The sequence below is a fragment of the Pristiophorus japonicus genome, chromosome 9 (genome assembly GCF_044704955.1).
Source record: "Pristiophorus japonicus isolate sPriJap1 chromosome 9, sPriJap1.hap1, whole genome shotgun sequence".
Classification (NCBI taxonomy): Eukaryota; Metazoa; Chordata; class Chondrichthyes; family Pristiophoridae; genus Pristiophorus; species Pristiophorus japonicus.
Window position 1 is genome coordinate 102006488 of NC_091985.1, and position 15758 is coordinate 102022245.

Below are 15758 nucleotides of genomic sequence, written 5' to 3' on the forward strand. Positions count from 1 at the left end.
TTGCCTTCTCCTTTCTCGTTGACTTTTTAAATTTCCGCCCGACAGAAGGTAGGCACACCTACTATTTCTGAAGTTTATTCTTTGCCCCATGGAATGGGGCGGATCCTGTGCCAATATTTAGGTCTTTGTTCTGCACTTACGGTTGGGGCGGTGTTGAGGGGCAGAAGTGCCCTTACAGTGGGTCGGCAGCCCCAACGAGTCACTGGGCCATCAGGGAGGGTTTCGGCCGGCCAGCGGGGTGCACCGGGCTGCTTGTTGGTGGTCCGGCTGACCCCATGGCCATCACTGCTGGGCTGACCTCGGAATCGGGCCGACAATAAAAAAATGAAAGTCTTGGCAGCGCGCACTCCCCTTTAAGGGCAATTTCCCACTGGGGTCAGAAAGGGGGTCGCTGATGGTTGGAAGGGATTTGGCGCGAGCCCGACAGACGGCAGCATGGGTGACGCGGAAACCCGTTCCCCCCACTCCTGGCCCAGGGGGGCAATTTAGGATGGGTCAGCCAATCCATCTGCACTCAGTCGATAAGGCCTATCCGCTCCGTTACCGTCTCTTAGAGGCAGTAATGCAGTTTAAGGAGGGGGGCAATTTCGGCCCCAAAGTTTATGAGTATCTGCCATCTATTTTCCTTAGATAGCCATCTATTTTCCATAGATACCAGGTGCTCCTGTGAGTGGCACATTAGGTGCTCTATGCAGGTGGCCATCCTTTCCATGGAAGAGCATACAGTCACCATTGCTTGTGACACAGTGGGTGCTCATGTTGGAGATGAACTCCTCCATTCTCTGCACATGTGCAGTCATTGTGGTCGCAAAACCTATCAAAGCCTCCTGCACTTTTTCCTGCACCTCCAGGATCGCGCTCTTTTCTCAATGGCCCCCGAGGCTCAGCTTCTGCATGCAGCTGAGCAGAGCTGGGAACGTCCTGCACCCTTCAGCGTGGAGCTTTCACTGCTATCCATCTCCATCATCTAGTCTTGCTCACTTGTGACACACCAGGTGACAACACTACTCTATCTCACGTGGCACCCACTGAGGTGTGCATATCAGCACTGGTGCTGGTGTGATGGTGCTCCCTCAGAGGCTGGAGGCTCCTCTGAGGAGTATTCTTCCTCTTTCTCCTGGAAATTGGGGGAGGGAGCAGAGCTGCTCTTGATGGACCTGTGGGAGATGATTTAGAAATGTGATTATCAAGAATGGTTAACGATACCATTAAGCACATCATGAACATTCACTGGCTGCTCACATCAGTCCCCATATGAGCGACTGCGGTATGCCATGTGGTTGTATGACATGTAATTCCGTCACCAGGTTGCTGAGATGTTTCCCTCTCCCCGTCTCCCACCTCTAACTGCTCTGTGACTCCTGAGACTTCCAGGGCGTCCTCCTCTGCTGCAGTTAAAGTGGGCTCCCTTCTCCTGCAAGGAGGGAAAGAACAGAAGTTGAGCGAGAGTGAAGGAATGAGTGTAAGCAATGGATGGGTTATATCTTTAGAGGGTGATTATGATGGCGTGTGGTGCCAATGCCAAATGGCCTCCTTGTGTGTTGTTAGTTCGTATGACTGCATTAGGATGAGGGTGAATCTGAGGAGTGGTTAGTCAGATGGGGATATGATAATGTAGATAGAGATGGGTGGACATGCAAGATATGTTGGTGTAAGTAATGATGTGCAGTAGAAGACATGGGAAGGCAGTGTGATGGGAATGTGATGAGAGGCACAGCAGGGTGAAGTTGAGTGTGGCTTTGCACTCACCTTTCCTGATCTCATGATATAATTGAAATGCTTCCGGCAGAGCACCCAGGTCCTCCTCACAACATCCCTGCTATTGACCTCCTCTGCTATTTGTTGGGGAGATCACTTCCATCCATCCCGTGTGTGCTTTCACTCACTCCACAAGCATATATAGGGAGTCATCTGAGAACCTGACTGCAGACCTCTGCCTCTGTGTAGTCATGTTTCCAAGTGTTTGGAACACTCAAAAGCTCCTAGATGAACCTTAAAATGCAATGTGGTCATGGTTCCTTTAAATAGCCTGGCTGAAAACACATCATCGATGACATCATCAGACTTGCACCATTTAATAGGGCTGGGTAACATGCAGCGCTGCCTTAATAAGTGCCATTAACTGAAAGTCGATCACAGGAGTGGAATGGATGAGCAGCGGAGTTGTACCCACCACGACGACCGCCCGCACCTGACCTACCCAGGTACAGAAAATTCTGGCCTTTATGTTAACAAAAGGGGTTAGGAAAAGGTGAAAGACATTAAACAGCCCACAGCCAAAGTTAAAGAAATAGGATTGCTGTGAGTAAGAAATAGGGTAAGTGTCTTCAGCATGTATTTTAAAGAAAAGAAAAACATTTCCAAGAGTGTGTGAATGTTTCTTGGTGCGCGACCAGGAAATAAATTTTGGCACGTTGAGTTCAAAACCCATGCAGGGATGAATGGAAGGAAAAATAGGGGAGACAGGTCACCTTCAATAGGGGGCAAATCCAAAGGGCAAAGGACGAGAGAAAATAAATTAGGTCATTTTCTAGCAGTGCAGACATGGACTCGTGTCAAAAGGCAACAGAATTAAGGGTGACGGACTCAAACAATGTTGAAAGGGCGGGAGATAATCATTAGAACATTATAAATTATATTTCTAAGTTGCATAAAAGTGTGGAGATTGTGCACCCAGAATTGGGAAAAAAAAAACTGAACTACAATTGAAGGTGAAAAAGCTGGTGTGGAAAGGTTGAGAAAAGCAAAAACAAAAGTTTGTGTTACAAGAGATAAGTTTCAGTACAAGCTTCAGCTTTGAAGTTATGGTTGGCATGGTGTCTGGTAGAAAATTAATTTGAATTCTTCAAAACATTTGTTTTAATTGGAATAGAGTAAAAAAACTGCTTAAAGATCCCATGGTATTGTTTTAAATAGTTTGAACAATTACAAAGCACTGTCATTGCAATGACACAAGGATAGGCAACAATGTAAGCAGTGTAGATGGAAACATAAATTACAAAGAGATATTAATTGATTAAATGAATGGGCAAAACAGTAATAAATGGATGTTAATGTAGGCAAATGTGAGGTCATCTACTATGAAGCTAAAAAGGATAGAACAGGGTAACACTTTCTAAATGGTGCGAACTAGAAACAGTGGAGCTCTGAGAGACTTGGGGATCCATTTGTATAGATAATTAAAATGTCACGGACAGGTACGGAAATAATCAAAAGGCTAATGGAACGCTGGCCATTATATCGAGAAGACTAAAATACAAGGGGTTAGAAGTTATGCTACAGCTATACAAAGCCCTGGTTAGACCACATCTTCGGAAAGATATGTTGTTCTTGGAAGGAGTACAACGTAGATTTACCAGAATTCAAGGGTTAAATTACGAGGATTACACACACTACAGTTGTATTTCCTGGAATTTAAAAAAAAAGGGGTGATTTGATTGATGTTTTCGTGATATTAAGGGGAACTGATAGGGTAAATAGAGAGAAATTTGCAGATTAATTACATTGACCAATTTCAGAAGAATCAGAAGGGTAACCAGTACGTCTTGGTTAGACCTATAATTGACTGCTTTTCCAAATGAGGTTAAGTAGCAAACATCAGAAATTTAAAAACTGGTTTAAGGAGAAAAAGATAAGGTAGTCTATGATGGAACAAAAGAGGAGAAAGGGAAAGATTCTGTCCCTTTTCTACTATTCAAAGCGGCAAGATTTTAGTGTACTGCCTCTTTAAAAAAGTTGTGAGGAGATTTTTGGTGCCACTGTAACTCCACACTCTTCCCTTTTGTGTAAGAGTGTTAAAAGCTTTGTGGCATTGAAAAAACAAATGATTTGTTCAGTTATATTTTTACTGTCATACCTGAAGAAAGAAAAGGAAAGATGTAATTTACTCCAAGCACGTTATTTTGTTTTATTTCATCTCTTCTGCATTGTGTTTGGTCAATAAAATATTGGTCTGAATTAAATTGGAACTATTGAGGTTTAACTAACTTATTAAAAATGGTGAAAACCTGACTTTCCTTGTGGCCACAGTGAAATTCTGGTTATTTTAAATTGTGTGAAGGTCTCTCATGCCGGTTATGCGGCTTTTGCATTGAGAAAAAAGGGAAAAATATCCAATAGTTGGAACAGAATTGGTTCACAATATTTAAAGTTAATAGTGATGTTGATAATGATTGTTGTTGATATTAACTGATTTTTAATTCATATGTATAGATAAAAAATTGGTAACATCTTTGTGCTTTCATGGCTCACATTTTGAAAATTGGAACAAAGGAAAAGCTGAAATTTATTTATGAATTCAATTGCATCAGGAAATTTTGTGCAAGATACAAAGATTGAGGAAAAAAATGTAAAATGTATTTGGTTCTTTGGAAAAGTTTTCCTAAATTTACATGAAATGACGCAATGGCGTCTGACAATGTTTTGCTCTGCCTTCTTATAAACCTACAAAGCAGTTAACCCTTTCTGCTGACAGCTGTTTTCTTAATCCACCAAGCAACCACCTTGTATTGCTGATATTTTACAGGGGGCATTGTTAAATTTAAGTTTATTAATTTAAATGGCTCTTTCCCCACGGTGACAAAAGAAAATTATGAATTAACAAATTAACCCCTTGGATTCTTAAGCAGAGCCACAATTGATTCTCTGTGTCTTTTTTCTTTTAAACAGTGGACCATGCTTTCCCGGACTGATGGAATAGCAAGAGATCCAGCAGTTTTAAGAATTTATCTGCAGACATCAAATGTCACAGCATAGATTTGGACTTAAGATTCTGCCCTTCAAGGGCTCGGACTTAACATGACAAGACCTGTCAGTTCAACAATACTACTCTTTGAAATGAAAAAAAAATGGACTGAGCCACAACATATCGGGTTCTTTTAGAACAATAAAGTGTCCAAGAGGAGGTTCGGTTAAATAAAATTAAACAAACAAAATGTGTTAAAACTTGAACGTTTGATCTATCTTTTAAAGATATTAAGATAATATTGTATTGGACAGTAAAGTTCCTCTGGGGCTCATGAATGAAATGGTGAATACTGTGTAAAATTCAATGAGAGGAAGCGAGTGAGGATATAAAATGAAAACAAGAAAATTACATCAGCAAAAGGGAATTTTTCTAAAATCGTTGTTCTTAGATGAATTGGCATAAATCACCTGGGTGCAATCTGGTATTAATGTACATTCCTGTGAAAGTCAGAGAAGTGAAGAATAGTAAATTGATAAGCTTTCTCTTGGACATGTTTGTGTCATTGCTTATACTGAACAATAAGAAAACTGCACTTGATAGCCTGGGCACTACCCGAGACATTGGATCATGCAGGGAGAGATGAGCAAAGGTCCCCAGACATCCCACGATCTTTTGATAAGATCACCAGAAAGCCCAAGAAAGGCTTATATCAAATGGTGGAATCAATTGTGAAGGATGAACTAGCAGCGCATTTGGAAAGCAGTGACAGGATCGGTCCAAGTCAGCATGGATTTATGAAGGGGAATCATGCATGATAAATCTTCTGGAATTTTTTGAGGATGTAACTAGTAAAGTGGACAAGGGAGAACCAGTGGATGTGGTGTATTTGGACTTTCAAAAGGCTTTTGACAAGGTCCCACACAAGAGATTAGTGTGCAAAATCAAAGCACATGGTATTGGGGGTAATATACTGACGTGGCTAGAGAACTGGTTGGCAGACAGGAAGCGAAGAGTTGGGATAAATGGGTCCTTTTCAGAATGGCAGGCAGTGACTAGTGGAGTGCCGCAGGGCTCAGTGCTGGGACCCCAGCTCTTTCCAATATACATCAATGATTTGGATGAAGGAATTGAGTGTAATATCTCCAAGTTTGCAAATGACACTAAACTGGGTAGCGGTGTGAGCTGTGAGGGGGATACTAGAAGGCTGCAGGGTGACTTGGACAGGTTAGGTGAGTGGGCAAATGCATGGCAGATGCAGTATAATGTGGATAAATGTGAGGTTATCCACTTTGGGGGCAAAACGCGAAGACAGATTATTATCTGAATGGTGGCACAGATTAGGAAATGGGGAGGTGCAACGAGACCTGGGTGTCATGGTTCATCAGTCATTGAAAGTTGGCATACAGGTACAGCAGGCGGTGAAGGCGGCAAATGGTATGTTGGCCTTCATAGTTAGAGGATTTGAGTATAGGAGCAGGGAGATTTACTGCAGTTGTACAGGGCCTTGATGAGGTCTCACCTGGAATATTGTGTTAGTTTTGGTCTCCTAATCTGAGGAAGGACGTTCTTGCTATTGAGGGAGTGCAGCGAAGGTTCACCAGACTGATTCCTGGGATGGCAGGACTGACATATGAGGAGAGACTGGATCACAACTGGGCCTTTATACATTGGAGTTTAGAAGGATGAAAGGGGATCGCATAGAAACATATAAGATTCTGATGGGACAGGACAGGTTAGATGCAGGTAGAATGTTCCCGATGTTGGGGAAGTCAAGAACCAGGGGACACAGTCTTAGGATAAGGGGTAGGCCATTTAGGACTGAGATGAGGAGAAACTTCTTCACTCAGAGAGTTGTTAACCTGTGGAATTCCCTGCCGCAGAGAGTTGTTGATGCCAATTCATTGGATATATTCAAGAGGGAGTTAGATATGGCCCTTACGGTTAAGGGGATCAAGGGGTATGGAGAGAAAGCAGGAAAGGGGTACTGAGGGAATGATCAGCCATGATCTTATTGAATGGTGGTGCAGGCTCGAAGGGCCAAATGGCCAACTCCTGCATCTATTTTCTATGTTTCTATGTCACGTGTGGCATGATACTGGGATAGTGGTGTGTGTACGCAAATGTGATTTGTTACGTGTGAAATAACTAGCGTGTGGGAATACATGTTGAATTTGCACTGAAGAATGGGTCTCAGAAATGTTCAGTTATTGACAACAGCACAACATGAAATGGCGAATGTGGGTCAGGAGAATGAGACAACTTTTTAAATCATCAAGGTACTGACACATACACCATCGCGAAACTGCGCACATGCAACTTCTTCAGATCTGTCTCTGTCTGGACAAGATGGCCATGGTTGTATACAAATCAGGTACAAGCTGAAGGCAGGAGACAAGGAGGCCATATCTAACAGGTTCCATAACAAAACATGGATCCAAGTGAGAAACAACTCCATGAGGAAGCAGAGAACCTCAAAAAGGGTTGGTTTGGAATCAGTGATAAAGGTGGGCTTGGGAAGATTGGGTGTTCCATGGGGGTCTCCCCTGAACCAAGTGGGATGGGACACAGCCTGACCCCAAACACTAAATTGGTCATGGAATTAATAGGATTCAGTTAGAGTTACTATCATACTAGGACAAAAAGTAATTAAAGAACATTGTAAAATATCTCAATACAAAATTAAAAGGTAACGACAGCATGTTATTTTAAAGTAAGAAATGTCTTATGTTGATAAGTAATATTAACTATTGGTTTGCCAAGTACAAACACTGATGGTGATCACCGTAATACTAAAATGTATGTGGGACTAAAAAAAATACATCCCATCTCACAAAAAGAATTCTACCTGTCTGATCCAGCACAAGAACCCAAATGTTAATGGACTAGAAGTAACTGAATCAGGAAATGTATGATATAACAATGTGCATTTTGAAATTGTACCGGTTGTATTAAACATGAGCTAGAATCTGTCAATTAGATTATATGAAGGGAGTTATTCACAATAGGCAAAATCGTAGGAGAATTAGTAAAGGACGTGTTTGTAAAGAATAGAAAACAGGAAGCAAGAGCTGAGGAATATGGGGAACATAAGGAGAATCAGTTTAAGTTGCAAAGAAAGTGAGGGCTGACAGAATGGTTAGGAATGGCAAACACTACATGGTTAGCAGGAGTAAGCAAAATAGATATAGAAGGTATGTGGGAACATGATGAGGTAATGAAGAGGCAATTAAAAGGATTATTGGCAAACAATACGGCTAACCAGAATCAAGACCTTACTGGAGGTACTGTGCATAGCTTCTGCGACATTTATGATGAATGTGGTACAGAAGGGACTGGACAACATAATTGGTAATCAAATTCCTTTATTCATGATGGTTCAAAGGAACCACGATATAGACTATAATATGACGCACCAGACGGGAATGGCATTTTTGGCCCTCCGAAATGAGGACGGGGTCGAGGAAATCATACTGGTGGTGCTGGTACTACTCTTGTTAGCAAAGCATGTGAGTCAACCGTGAGAAGTGTACCTGGTAAAGTTTATCAGTGAGTAAAGGCTCTGGAATAGGCCCGATACATAAACAATATGAAGAACACCCAAGCCATCTGATAAAGAACACCGGAACTTGGATATCACAGGACGTTGAATGCTGCACCCCAAACAGAACCACTTGCGTTTGTAGGTGTGATGTGGTGTGGAAGCATACCACTCCAGCCTGCGGCTTCATAATTGATGAGGAATCACCTAATTGTAAGATGAGTCAAAGATTCCGGGAAGAGGGACGGACTAATATAGCCTACAAAGGCTGTGACACCACCACAGCTGCTTTTATGACTGTGGATTTACAAGATGGCCCATACAGGAACACTGTGGGGTAGAAATTCACCCCCCGCTGGCACACCTACCAGTTTCTAAGTGTTTTAACCGTCGCGTCAGACGAGGCGGACTCTTGATCTATTTTCAGCTCTTTGGCAATTTTTTGGGAGCGGACCGGAAGTCGGTCATAATGGGGGCGGAGGTGCAGTGGTAAGCACTCTAGAGGGGCGGAAGGGTGGCATGACGGAGTCTCCGCTGCTGTCAGTCAGTCAGCGGCGGAGCGGTGCTGACGTCAGTGCGCGTCACCACGTCTCTCCCCTCATTTAAAGGGGAAAGAAGCAGCGTTTATTTAGGTGCAGCCACAGGGCCACCAGGGAAGGTTTCGGCCGGGCCAGCAGCCTGGCACCCAAAGAGGGGGTGGCAGGCTGCCTGTTGGCGGCCCGGCTGATCCCGGGGCCATAATTGTCCGGCCGAGTGGGAAGTCTGCTGCCAAAAAAAAACATGACGGCCGCAGCAGTATGCTCTCCCCTTGAAGGGTCGCCACGTTACCGTGGCTCACACAGGGAAAGGAAGGTGCACCAACAGAAAAAGCTGTCGGGGGCACCGCGTGGCGGATCGTGGATTTTCCCGTTAAATTTCGTGGGAAAGTGGCGGGTGTGCGCTTTGATGACACGCTTCGGATGATCAGCAGCAGCAGGGCGGAAGTGGGGACCACAGAAAAATCCCCAAAGCTCGACGCCGCTGCCTGGCCGCCGCTTTCTGGCGGTAAGTGGCCTTTTTGGGAGGCTGAATTTTGTCCCCTATGTGTTCCCAGCTGGGAAAAATCCAAATTGGTAATAGAACATTTGGGCCAGCACTCCATCATAATGTGGCCCACCTCCAATTGAGGACGTTTTGGAGAATGAGACGATTCAAGCAATCCCACACAATGGACACTATCGGCTAGAAATTCTGTCGGTCCCTGGTTGGGACGCTAACTTTTGAAAAGTAGAAAAAGTAGCGCCAGGCACTAATGATTCTCTCCTGCTGAGAAATTCCGCTTTAGCGCTCCAAGAGGGAAGCAGAGCACTAAATCAAGCGCTAACCACTTCTTTTAGGGCACTAAAGTCCGAGAGCGGGGCGTTAGCGGCAGAGCGCTGAACAATTTGGAGCACATTGTTAACAGCATCAGAGGCTGCTTCCTTCGCTTAAAGGGAAGGGCCAACGAGGATGCATAAGCTACTTGTCGGCAGTTCTGCATAGCAAGGCAACCTGCCCGACTGTCATTACAGCCCCAAACACGCTCACAAAGTGGAGGGCTTAGACATTTTTCAGCAATGAAATATCAAAAATTTTGAGCAGGCACCAGACTGTGACCTACCTAAAAACCATTCCCTTTAATTAGCACTCCCCAAGCGGCCAGCCGAGTTGACAATGCCTCCTCTTCCTGTTGTTCACGCCCGGTGATGCACCAGGGGGCAGGAGGCAATTTCACATCTGGGGTGGTAACGGGGCGCTGCGCACTTTATGACATCACGATCTGCAAGGCACTAGAGGCCCAGGCGGTAAAAGTTAGCGCCAGCGCTAAATTGCCACTGAAGTTCGTGAGCGTCGCTGCATTCGGTACGCCCGGTTGCTAACCCCTTAGTGCTCCGTCAGCGCCTCCCCCAGGTGTTAACGGGAGGCGCTAAACAACCACATTTCTCCCCCTATATACCTCGAGCTTTAAAGGCTATAATTGAGAGAACTAGGGCATCCCAGAAACATATCGTGCAAATGATATGGACAAATAGAGGGATAGACAGGCAATCATGAGACTTGGGAACCATGAATCGTGGGAAGTAGCCACTAGTGTGGAGCTACATCCTTGGGTTAGATTATTTCAGATGGGATTGGTGATCGCCCAGATAATAGCATTAGAGATCCTGGCCATTGCATTATGTCGTGTGAGGAAATCGACAAGGGACATAGAAAATATAAGGAAAGGTAAGGAGATATTAATGGCACTGAGGATTATTAAAGACAAAGGAGGATATAAAACACTTTGCTAAGGGGTAACCCATCAGAGGAAAAAAAAATTAAAAAGTGGGACATTTTGGCTATGGAACTTAGTTAATTCAGCTTCTCAAAGGTGTTCATGTTCAATTCATTCAACATGGGGGGGGGGGGGGGGGAAGGGGAGGTGGTTGGCATCATTAGACAGAGAGAGAGATATCGATTTCACTTAGCAACAGCCAGTTTTCAAGATTAATTAAGGCCTTGGGATCTTTATAGTATTGCCATAGTGTAAACATCCCACCACAAACCACTGCAATCTTCGGAAGGGGATGTTGAAGCCGGTTGAAGGGCAGTACATTGAATGTAAACTACCGAATATTGATGTAGGAGAAATGTAAACTTGTGTGTATCTGCTGAAGGACATAGCATTTGACCAGAGACTAACAAATAATGCCAGGCCATTTCCAGTTGGATAAAGAGAATAATGCATAAAAAATAAGTTTTTGTGTCAAGTAGAGAGAAGAGTGAAACTTTTCTTGTGTGCATACCTACACTCCGAACTGCTGATGAAACTCTGCTTGTAAACTGCGTTATATTCTGAAGAACTTATACTCCGCTTTTAGATTGTTTTTTGATGTTAAAGTAGGAAAAATAAAGTGAATGTAACCATAAGACTGAATTCTTTACCACTCAACAAAACAAAAAACTGTTTAAAACACCAGCCCGATCCTGTCCTCAATTGATGTTCACTCAGTTACTGAATAGCAATTAAAAGCGAGAGCCTCAACTGATTTTCCATTCTCTGGTCCAGGAATGCTGATTGCAATCACATCACTCTTACTAGTACGGAGTCTGATATCAGTTAACTCAGCAGAGACTGTAATGAACCTGGAATATTCATGGTCTGGCTTTGTAGTACACGGAGTGGTGCCTTTACTCATCAGAGGAGTTGATACAATCACTTTTACATTTAATTCGGTATTGAGGCACATGAAAGAAATAACATTTTGACATTAGCCACTTGCTGTCTGAGCTACAGTTCCCAACTCTCCCAGAAAGACTGGGAGTTTCCCAATATTGGAGGTTCCTATCCTGAGTGCTGTATTCAGCATCCCGGAAGATCAGCGATTTAAATTTCCCGTTACAGTACGCCCAAATGAACACCAGACACTCGTGAGGTATTGTAAATAATTACTGCTAGCCTGGCATTGGGACTGGGAATGAAGTTATACTGCATTTATTTAAAACAGAATAATTTGCCAGCCTTTTCCACAGAGCTTGTCATCGGCTGCTTCTCAATACGGTCACCTGCAGGGAGCCATGACTGGACGAAGTGCAGTTGGGAATCGGCGCAGGAAGGGTTCAGTAATGGGGTGGGTGGGGGGGGGGGGGGAAGGGGGGGAAGAAAGAGTCTCAAGATTTGTGGGGGGAAAAGAGGAAGACGGGGGAGAGAGGGAGAGAGACTGGGGACACAGGGTTTGGGGAAAGACAGAGACTGGGAAAATATAGACACTGAGGAATGGAGGGTTCAGGGTGAGCTGGAGAGTGGGGGCTCGGGGAGAGACAAACACTGAGGATTGGGGGCTTGGGGTGAGGTGGAGACTGGGGAATGGGGGTTCAGGGAGTGAGGGAGACTGCGAATGGTGGATCGGTGGATAGGAGGTTGGGGGAGAGAAGGGGACTGGGGAATGCGGGAGAGGGGACTGGGGCTCAAGCAGGGGGAGAATGGGGTGGTGGGCATGGGGACAAGCCTTTCATGTAGAGTCGGGAGCAGCAGCAACAGAAATGTGGTGAGTGGGAGCAGCACTGAGAGAGGAGCAGCCAGTAAAGCAGTGAGTGGAACCTGGGGACCTTACAGCGGTCAAATAGTGAAAGATTGTTTTCATTGGTGGATGAATGGGGAAGGGAATGGAGACCAAGAATTTTCAATGGAAGAAGCAAGGGTAAAGGGAGGAAGCAAATTTTTGAACTGAGGACTATTAGACCGTGGGATACTTCACTATATGTGGCTATTGAGGTAGAGGCAAAAACTTAATTTAAAAGAGAAAGACATAAATATTGGAAAAGGAGAAATATAAAAGGGTCTATGGGGAATGGGATTACAGAAGAGAGTGCCTACACCAGAGGCTGACTGGTCTCCTCCTGTGCTGCAATTTCTATAATTCTATGAAAACCTTAATTTACTGAGGCTGAGCCCAGGGAGCGGTTTAGAAATGTTGGTGCTGAGCTGAGTTTAAGACGATGTGCCCTGTGAGAAGTGCCACAAACACCAAAGTTGCTGCCCTTTGTACGATCACTTGGTTTGGTTCGAGTCAGGCTGTACCAATGAAGTGTAAAGTGCAAGTACAGATCAGTTCTTCGTTCAGCATTGTTGCCTTTTACACCATTCGCAGTCCTAGGAGATAGGGCCTATTAAAACTGGCACCAACTGGGTACCCTGATCGCACTGTGTGTGGTGCAGGGGATTTCTGGCTATGGTTTTAGGGTCAATATCAGCGGGTTATACAAGTTACTACTAATTACAGGTAGGATATTGGGGCATTACACCTGATTTTGTTTCAGAAGATCTCTGCAATGGCCTAGGTGATGTTTTCATACTACTATCTAGTTTATTATTAAGTAAATTAGAACAAGCATATACCTCGCCCCAGAATTCAGCATAAATATCATTTGTTATTGACTTGGTAACTGGCCATAACTTGGTGACGGAGCAGAGATCACAAGCTGTCATCATTAGACCAATCACCCTGTCTCTGTTGGAGAAAAAACAAAATAAAACAGAAAAATAAATTACTGTAAAATATTCTGTCAGTTCATTACTTATTTGATATCACTAATTTCTATGTACTTTTTCCATTAAGAACTATTTTTGTTTTTTTGCACATTCATATTTACTCAGCAGAAATAGTTTCCCTCACCGAGTACAATCTGGCACATTCTTAACCTTCTCTCATAAGGGTCTTTCACACAAACAAGGAAATTGGAAGAAAGGCAGCACAGGCGCAGTGGGCTGAATGGCCTCATGCGCTAAAGTTTCTTTGCTTCTATGAACAGGGGCACACTCATGGCGGATTAATGAGAACACATTCAGGTTTTCCTTATGAGGAAAGACTAGAAAAAAGTAGAACAAAAGATTAGGAGATCTGATAAAAGTTTTGAAAATTATGATGGTAAATTGACAAAGATTATTTTCATCATCCAGAACGTAGAGGGCATACATTTAAGAACACCAAAAAAAATGGAGAGGGTTTAGAAGACTTATTTTTTTTACACACAAAGGGTTGTTGGGACATGGAATACTCTGCCAGAAACAGTGGTGGAAACATAATCCATAATTTACTAATAGATTTCAAAAAGGAAATGGATTAAAAGGGTACAGGGAAAGGGACTAGATCGATAGCTCTTTCCGAGAGCTGGGACAGATATAATGGGGCGAAGACTCCTTCTGTGCTGTAAAATTTTGATTCAAGGTGTTCCCTACTCCATGGTGACAGATTGCACAGTAGCCTAGTCAGATACTGGTAATACTTATATCAACTGTTTCAAACAGATCTGAGTGATGGGCAATTTTGCGACTTCAACACCTGACCTGAACCATGGGAACTCAGCAATTTATTGCTAGGTTACAAGGGAGTGTTCAAACCCTGCCATAAATCTGTTACAATTATTACAATGGTTTGCTCAGCATGTAGTTATCATAATGATTCAATAACTTATGACTTCAATTTAAACATAGAAGACATCTACCTGTGTGTTTGATTGTTGATGTTCAATGATCCTGCTTGTAGCAGGTCATTTAACTGTTTTCTGTTTCCAAAATATAGTGCAAGATCAGTGGCAATGATGGCTTTCCGAATGATCTCTAGCAACTGTTCATAATCATCAGATGGCAGATTGGCAAAAATATTATGCCCTTCCAACTGGTGGAAAGATAGAATTCAATAAACAGTACAGAAGCTAGTTTTAACTTTCACCACTTTACTGAAAATGACAAATATTTCCATTCACTTTGTCGTGCATGTCTCACCTGGGGCAGGTTGCTTTGGCTCAAATGTCCCTGGAAGAAAAAGTTGATCTAAATGCAGTCAGAATGTACAGATACATATAAAAAACAATGGGGAAGAATTATTCTTCCACTTTTTGCACCCAGCATCAAGCTCTCCTATGTCAGGTGTAGCATGGGTCAAATACAGATTTCCATCTGATCTGGTTCTACCGTTCCTCCATCAATCGCACGTGACATCTTGATCTGCCGGAAAGCAACTTGAGCCAACTTTATCTCTGCTCACGACTTCTTTAAATCTACTGCACACAACTTTATTGAAAAGAAGTGTGAACTGCTGTGGTCCTGCATCTTTTGTTGCTGCTACTTTGGATCCCTTGCCAGAGCTTTCTCTCATAACCTCTGTGAATCTTCCTCTTCACCTCTCCTCCTGATGTTATAGTAGCTAGCTCTCCTAACGAGAAGGCTGATCTGTTTGGTTCACTTTTCTTCTCCAACTCTAAATTCGATGATCTTGTAAAAAAAACTTGCCTTCAGTGTTCCATTCTGTTTTATCAATGTGATCGACATTAAGCTTTATCTCACCAAGTCTGTTAGATCCTCTGCTCCTTGACCCCTTTAAGAACTCTAGTTGCGATGCACACCTCCCCATGGATTTTAAAATGTGCACTCTGAATTGCCTCCATCCTATGTCATCCTTTGAACTTGAATTACTTTCAGTCTACTTTTCCTTTGAAATCTGTTCATTTTCACACTATCCTTCTGAAAGATGATCCCACTCAACTTTCAAATCTCCAGGCCTACTGAACTTCCATTCGTACTCTCTGGAGTCATAAACCTGCTGTTAAGCCAAATTAACCATCATGTTGAAAGTTCTGGCCTAATTCATGTTCAGCAGTACGGTTTTCAGCATAACTATTCAGCTTTGGAATCTTGCTCTTGAACACTTTTGATGAATCAGGTCATTGCCTTGGATATTTTCAAAGCTTTTAACAGTGTGCACTTCTAACTAAGTTACTATCAACACATGATCAAAGCTATATTCATGGGTATCCAGTTTTCTCTTAAATCACTGCTGGAGTTGAAGCTTATTCGCTATGTTTATTTTCATTAACCCGGGATTTCCTAGGGCTCTTCTTTTCTCCAATGTATTCCTTCTTCATAACAATGATCTCCTTGACCCATCTTCCAATCCTATTCCTTTTTAAACTCATCAACTTCCACCAGATAACAGGTCCTCAGTGCATACAACCTCCAGTCTCCTTGCAGTTCAA

At 43.2% G+C, this 15758-nt stretch overlaps 1 protein-coding gene across 5 annotated transcripts in view; it reads right to left on the reverse strand.

The window, feature by feature from the left end:
• pde10a (phosphodiesterase 10A) overlaps positions 1-15758 on the reverse strand; it is a 662262-nt gene that overhangs the window by 49761 nt on the left and 596743 nt on the right. For 4 of the 5 annotated variants that reach the window (XM_070889659.1, XM_070889660.1, XM_070889658.1 and 1 more), the window contains 2 exons: positions 14229-14401; positions 13123-13234 (listed from right to left, as the gene is read on the reverse strand). In XM_070889659.1, the coding sequence (XP_070745760.1) occupies positions 13123-13234; positions 14229-14401 (285 nt within the window). The remainder of the gene's footprint in view (positions 1-13122; positions 13235-14228; positions 14402-15758) is intronic. The other variant, XM_070889662.1, reaches the window with a different exon arrangement.